The following is a 7,022-nucleotide window of genomic DNA, read 5'->3' on the forward strand; positions in this document are numbered from 1 at the left end:
CCACATATGAGGCCAATAATAACCTTGTTTCAATAATGCAACGGTCCGCTGCCAACCTAGATGTCCCGCCCAATGAGTATCACGGCATTCCCTCATCAAATTCTACCTCAACTCGCTTGCTCTTAGAACAAAGATTTGTGGTTCTTTTGTTAGTAGAAGCCCATTTTTCACCCAAAAATATTTGGACTTCCCACTCTCAACCAACTTTGTAATGGCGAGTGCTTGGGGATCTGGATGTAAATTTTCTTGCCATCTCACTTACTTGACAGTGAGTTTTGGTTGTTTAAGGAAATGACTTACAGCGGTGTTGTTAGTCTTAACCACGAATTGCGATCCTAGCAATTAGTGTTGCCAGACTCGTAAATAATGAATCACTGCTAGTAGTTCTTTTCTCTTGTGCCATGTATCTCTTATCGGCCTTGTTCAATTTTTGACTTTCAAATGCAATTGGGTGTCTTTCTTGTAACAACACCCTTTCCAAGGCAAAGTCTGATGCATCTATTTATACCTCAAAAGGTTTTTCAATATCGAGGAGTGCCAAAACAAGATCCATCATTATCACGTCTTTCAAGTCTTTGAAAACTTCTTGGCATTATGGTGTCCAACTTCACTTTTGTCCTTTTTTTCAGCAGTTCAGTGAATACTACTGTCCTTTTTGAATACCCTTTTACAAATCTCTAATAATAATTGGCTAGTTCTATTGTATTCTTAGAGGTAGCCCATTTTTTGATAACCTTCACTTTCTACATATCCATCCAGATACGCCCTTATTCGATGATATGATGAAGCAAGTGAATTCAGGTTTATGTTAATGCATATTTCTCTTTTTTCATGTACAACTAATTGTCATGTAACCTTTAGAAGACTTGTCGTAAGTGTCTTTGATACTCTTCTAAGGTTGAATTGTACACCACAATATTGTCTAAGTAAGTTACCACGAACTTGTCCAGATAATCATGAAACAAATGGTTCATCAATGTGCAAAATGTGACAAGGGCATTGGTTAGTCCAAAAGGCATAACAAGAAATTCAAATGCACCATACTGTGTCACGCAAGTAGTTTTAGGTTCATCTCCCTCAGTAACGCTTACTTGATTGTAGCCTGATCTCAAATCTAATTTAGAGAAATACTTTACATGACTCAACTAGTTAAAAAAAACTGCTATGAGGGGGAATTGGATATTTATTCTTGACCATGACTTTGTTTAGAGTTTGGTGATCCATGTACAACTGTAAACTCCTATCTTACTTTTAACGGTCGGATGAATTTAGCTTGGGTCAGCTCGTCTAATTGTTTCCTTAGCTTACTAGCTTTGGGAAAGCCATCCTATATGGCCCTTTTGCATGTGGCTTGATGCTTGGGAGTAGTTTAATCTCATGATCAATTGCTCATCGAGGAGGTAGGACCCTAGGCTACTGTTCTGGCATCATATCTTCAAACTCTTCCAAAACCAACTTCACTCCCTCGGGTATTGGATTTGTACTATCTTTGCTTTTGCAAATAGGAATGACCACATAGGAAGGTTTTCCTTTGTTAATCCCTTTTTTGAATTGGATAGTTGATATAATCCTCTTTCCATTCTTGGGTAAAATTGTAGTTGGTACCACACAAGGTTGTTCCCCGAAGAACATTAGACAACTTGCAGTAGGGAATGTGATGGCCTGTGCTTTAGTCATGAAGTCCAAGTCTAAAACAAGATCAAAGTCATCTATAGCGACCATCATCATGTTCACTTTCCCCACCCAAGAACTAATTCTAACCTTTTTTTCTTTAGAGTTCCCCAAAATAACTAAAGTTGGCGCTTTAACTATTTTCATTTGCCTGAAGTCTCTCTCAACCTTTAGACCGCATCCTTTTGCCTTTATTGAAATGATGAAGGTATCGGAGGCCCTTGTGTCGAGAATAGCTTTGGTCTTTTTATCATTCGCCAAAACATCCACGTATATGAGACCTTGTTGGGGCTCTTTCTTCATCTTTTCTAATTATGCTTATAAAGCACTAAAGAATCGGATTGAGCCCATGCATGCTGGCTCCTCCTCGACTTCATCCACTAGGGTTTGGGCCTAAGGTGCTTCCACATTAGCGGTACATATCGCATTAAGAGTTGCTCGATGTGGACAATCAACTACTTGATGAAGTTCAGTACAAAAGAAACAAGATATTGGGGCCCGAGGCTTTAAGCCCCACGGCGTAGTTGTTCTTAATTATGGTGCGTCCTGAGCGAGTAATCTCCTTTCTCTTCCCCCACTTAGGGGTCTACTAACTCTTGGGAATTTTGCCCCGCCATTAGAGCTTGAGGTACCAGTTATTAATGGAGGGTTTTTTCGCTTAAGTGAGTTATCACTATAATCAGTAAGACATTTAGTAGTTGCTATTGCTGAAGTCACATCCTATACCTTCTGTCGCTATAACTTTGTCCTCGACCATTGCTTCTAGCCCTCAAGAAAATAGAACAACTTATCTTTCTCAGTCATGTTTGTAACATCTAGAATTAGGGTAAAAAAGTTCCTCATGGATTCTCGAACTAACCTGATTTATGTCATCTTTCACAACTTCCTTCGAGCTAAGTCCTTTACGTTCTCTAGGAAAAACTAGTTCTTTAGATCTCGCTTCAAGTCTGCCTACGTCTGTATGTGACACTTTTTATCAACAAATTTGGAACACCACCATAATTTGGCATCCTTTACAAGACACATTGCTACCATCGCCACCTTGTCTTCTTCTAACTCCGTACGCACCGCTCAAAAGTATTGCTCCATATCAAAGAGGAAGTTCTCAAACTCTTTTGCATCTCTAACCCCTTTCGTATCGCTTGGGTTTCGACACTTTAATCTTTTCCCTCAATCTCCTAGGTTTGCATTGCCATTACCTCTAGCAACAATCAAGAGGTTTACTTGAGATTTTAATGCTCCAAACTCGCCATGAAGAGTGCTCAACGCATCCCTGATCTCATCAGTTAAGGTATTTATCATTTTGGACAATTCATTCTAGATTGTCTTAATTTTATCTATTCGTTCTCTCGGGACCATTTGAGCTTTTATTACAGCTATTGCGGCTTCTAACTCACCAATTCTTTGATGGTCCTCTAGTGTACTCTGAGTGGTCACCATGTTTGTTCTTTTCACTTAGCACGTCTCGCCTATGCTTTGATACCAACTGTCACAAATTATGCTCCTTCGCTTAAGTATGCCATAGTATGTGTGACGTTTGAGTGGAGGTTTCCATGCAAGCTAGCAAATAACTCACTTAAATCTGAACAAACAACAATAATAGTCACAAATTAGATTAAGGCAATGTAACATTGAAATCTGAGAGCATAATGAATGCCACATACGCAACCCCTAAAGCCACATAAAGAAAATATTGTATTAATATCGAAATATGTACAAAGGGACTTGGATACGCCACCATCGGGCCACAAAGGTAGCCTTAAATGACTCTTTACAAACATACTTTTCCCAATGAGGCAATCCAATAATCCGTCGACTGCTCACCCCCTATAAAGAGATTACGAGGTTTTACAAGTATTTCACCAATAGCTGTTACAATGTGTGAGATGGGGACATTCCCTTCTTAAAGGGTGTTCCCTTTAAAGACTTAACAAGTATTTCTAGAACTATCACCAAATGCTATTACAATGTTTAAAAGAGGAACATCTACCTTGCGAGTACAAAAGATTTAATCTCCTATGTAACTCTACCCTGTCAGAGTCTTATACAAGGCTGGCTTATGACATCCAACCATAAATTTTGGTGGGAATGAATTTCGAATGATTTACGTAAATCACTCTACTTATATAATGACTATTGCTCAAAACGATTTGTGGGATCAAATTTGTTCTTCAAATCCGATCAATATAACTCTCTTATACCCTTTCTTGTGCTATGCTCCAACAAATCGACACCTTACTCTCCTTTACAATTGCAACCCACTAATAAGAAAACCACGACCAAATCTATTTCAATGCACGACAGAGTTATATTCTTTATATGCGGATGATTTACTTAAGAGTGATGATTGTGAATACTTTAGTGATTCTTGTGGCACGGGTATCCAAGTTCAAGTTCATCAGAGCGCTTTTGCTGAACTCCAGAAAGAAATGAGGCAACCGCTTGAAGCTTGGGAACTAGGGTGTGATGTGGTGTATAATCTTGCTGAAATTTTGTGTTCAGCATGAGGGAAATGCGAAAATTTGAGTTCTCAATATCGTAATTGCAATAATCCTGGTATTCACAATCTTTTAACCCCCACTCTTCATCAGGCTTTTGTTCATGTCTTCACCATTAGAATCCCACAAAAAAAAGGAAGAGAAAAACTCAAGTAAAATAGCTAGTAAGTACATATCATTTTAATTCGGTACTCCATACCTTTCAAACATTAGTAATTAACAAACCAGTCCAATGATAACATCCTTTTTTTCCCTTTTTTTAGGAAAAAAAGTGGAATTTGATATGAGAGAATGCTAATTCTTACTAGTTATGATACATAACCTTATCTCTAGTCCACGCTTTTTATTCTTTGGAAAAACCTCCGTGAAGTTGCATTTATAAGTAAGTGGGGCATGCTTATGCCATTTTTCACAAATATATTGTTTGGTATAAAGTCGATGTCTACTTTGAATGTGTCAATCTTTTTTTCCTTTTTTGTCATTACTCGTAAATATTTATTATTATTCTATCTAATGCAATAAATAAATAAGTGCATAAATAAACAAATATACTAGTAAAATAGTTTGATGTGATTTGCAATGAATCTAACTGAAGTTTCCTTTTTAATTGTAGGTCGCAGTTCCAACCTTTTTCTAGGAGTAAAGCTTGCCATAGGTATGATACCATCAACTAATTTTCTTTCCTTTCTTGATAATTGATAATAAAAAATTGACTATAAATAGTGGATAAAGATAGGAGAGACCAAAATTTCAATTTTTTTATATATTTTAGTTACCAACAATTACTATTATTCTCAATGAAATTTTTTTTTGTGAAAATACTATTTGAACAATTAAGTAGTTTTAGAATGACTGTTTGATTGTTACTTTTACTATAAATTTTTTCTCTCTCGAAAGTTGTTAAAGAGTAAATTAAAAAAAATAAGAATATATACTTAGATGAAAGAATGACTAAGTAGAAAAGTATAACGCAAATTGTTGTATATATATATAAAACATAAATTTTATTATTGTAAAGATTAATTTTTTGTTTTTATTATTTAAAATATATATTTCTTTTATATTCCAATAAATTATCATTCTGGATATAGTTATATTTATATATGTGTCGTTACATAGATGGGAGAAGCCTACGTATGTTTGAAAATAATAAGGATGATAATCTTACATAGGTTCGAAATTCTTCACATGTATATGACCAGCTGAGTTGACCATGGTGAAAAGGAATAAGTATTTTAAAAGCACATAAAATCCATTTACAGGCGAAGAGCACAAAAAGACTACATGAAGTCCAAACAACATCATTTTATGCTTAAGTATATATTAGCCTTAAAATATGTATTATATATATTCAATTTGAGGAAAAATGAAAATGTTATTCTTTACGCCATGATTAAAATGACGAATTTCCAACAAAGTGTTTCAGTTTTTCACCCCTTGACTGGATTTCTCTTTATTTCCTATTTTTGGCAGGTTTCGGTAGTGCAGGAGTGGGTCTGTTGATCACCTATATCATTGCAATCTGTTTTAAAAGAAAGAGCCCATACATTAGAACAATGGGCTTTCTCAAGAAGTTCACAAAGAGTGATGTAGACATCGATGCTTTTTTAAAAAATAATGGAACTTTAGCTCTCAAAAGATACACTTATTCAGATGTCAAGAAAATGACAAACTCGTTTAAAGAAACACTAGGGAAAGGTGGCTATGGAAGTGTGTACAAACGGAAGCTACTAGATGGCCATCTTGTTGCCGTGAAATTGCTTAATACATCCAAAGGAAACGGTCAAGAATTTATTAATGAGGTTGCAAGCATTAGTCGAACTTCCCATGTTAATGTTGTTACCCTTCGAGGATTTTGTTTAGAAGGTAACAAAAGAGCTCTGATTTATGAGTTTATGCCTAATGGATCTTTAGAAAGATTCATTTACAAAGAGAATGCTAATTTCAAAGACCACCGACCTTTGACATCAGAAGAATTGTACCGAATTGCAATTGGAGTAGCTCAAGGGCTTGAGTACTTACATCGAGGGTGCAACACAAGGATTTTGCATTTTGACATAAAACCTCATAACATTCTTCTAGATGAAAATTTTTGCCCAAAAATCTCTGATTTTGGACTTGCAAAACTATCAAACAGGAAAGAGAGTATCGTATCAATGTTGGAAGCTAGAGGAACAATTGGTTACATAGCTCCGGAAGTGTTTTGCAGAAATGTTGGAGGTGTTTCGCATAAATCAGATGTCTATAGCTATGGAATGATGATCTTAAAGATGGTTGGAGGAAGAAGGAACATAGATGTCAAGGTAAGTCAAACCAGTGAGATATATTTTCCTCATTGGATTTATCAGCATCTTGAGCAAGGCAATATCAAAGCAGAATTACTAGGCCTCATGACTAGAGAAGAAACTGAGATTGCGAGGAAAATGATATTAGTCGGCATGTGGTGCATACAAACAAATCCAATAGATAGGCCTTCAATGACTAAGGTGATCGACATGTTGGAAGGAAGCATAGAAGCCTTGCGAATTCCACCTAAGCCTTACCTGTCTTCTCCTTCAAGATCAACCGCAGTGGATTTTACCTCCTTATCATTACCATGATATATGCATTTTCAAAATATGTGATATATATACTTATTTTGACATTTTTTTTGCTCCACACAAGTCAATTGTATTAATAAAATGTTTTTAAAAACCTCACAGTTCAAATCCTTGAACTGGTACAAAAAATGTTCACTTAAGAACACCTAGTGAAGTGCCTTATGCACATAAGGTTTTGGAAGGTACCAGGGATGACACATCCCTCCAAAAATAGTCCAAAGGCAACAAAGGAAGAATATTGTTGTAACGTGCA

The 7,022-nt window shown here is 36.1% G+C and overlaps 1 protein-coding gene across 1 annotated transcript in view; it reads left to right on the plus strand.

The window, feature by feature from the left end:
- LOC108661069 (LEAF RUST 10 DISEASE-RESISTANCE LOCUS RECEPTOR-LIKE PROTEIN KINASE-like 2.1) overlaps positions 1-6,815 on the plus strand; it is a 32,725-nt gene extending 25,910 nt beyond the window's left edge. The window contains exons 2-3 of the mRNA XM_088804373.1: positions 4,783-4,824; positions 5,643-6,815. Of these exons, the coding sequence (XP_088660499.1) occupies positions 4,783-4,824; positions 5,643-6,769 (1,169 nt within the window). The 3' untranslated portion in view covers positions 6,770-6,815. The remainder of the gene's footprint in view (positions 1-4,782; positions 4,825-5,642) is intronic.
- The last annotated feature ends 207 nt before the right edge of the window (positions 6,816-7,022 follow it).

This window comes from Theobroma cacao, chromosome 3 (assembly GCF_053813885.1).
Source record: "Theobroma cacao isolate CCN51 chromosome 3, ASM5381388v1, whole genome shotgun sequence".
Classification (NCBI taxonomy): Eukaryota; Viridiplantae; Streptophyta; class Magnoliopsida; order Malvales; family Malvaceae; genus Theobroma; species Theobroma cacao.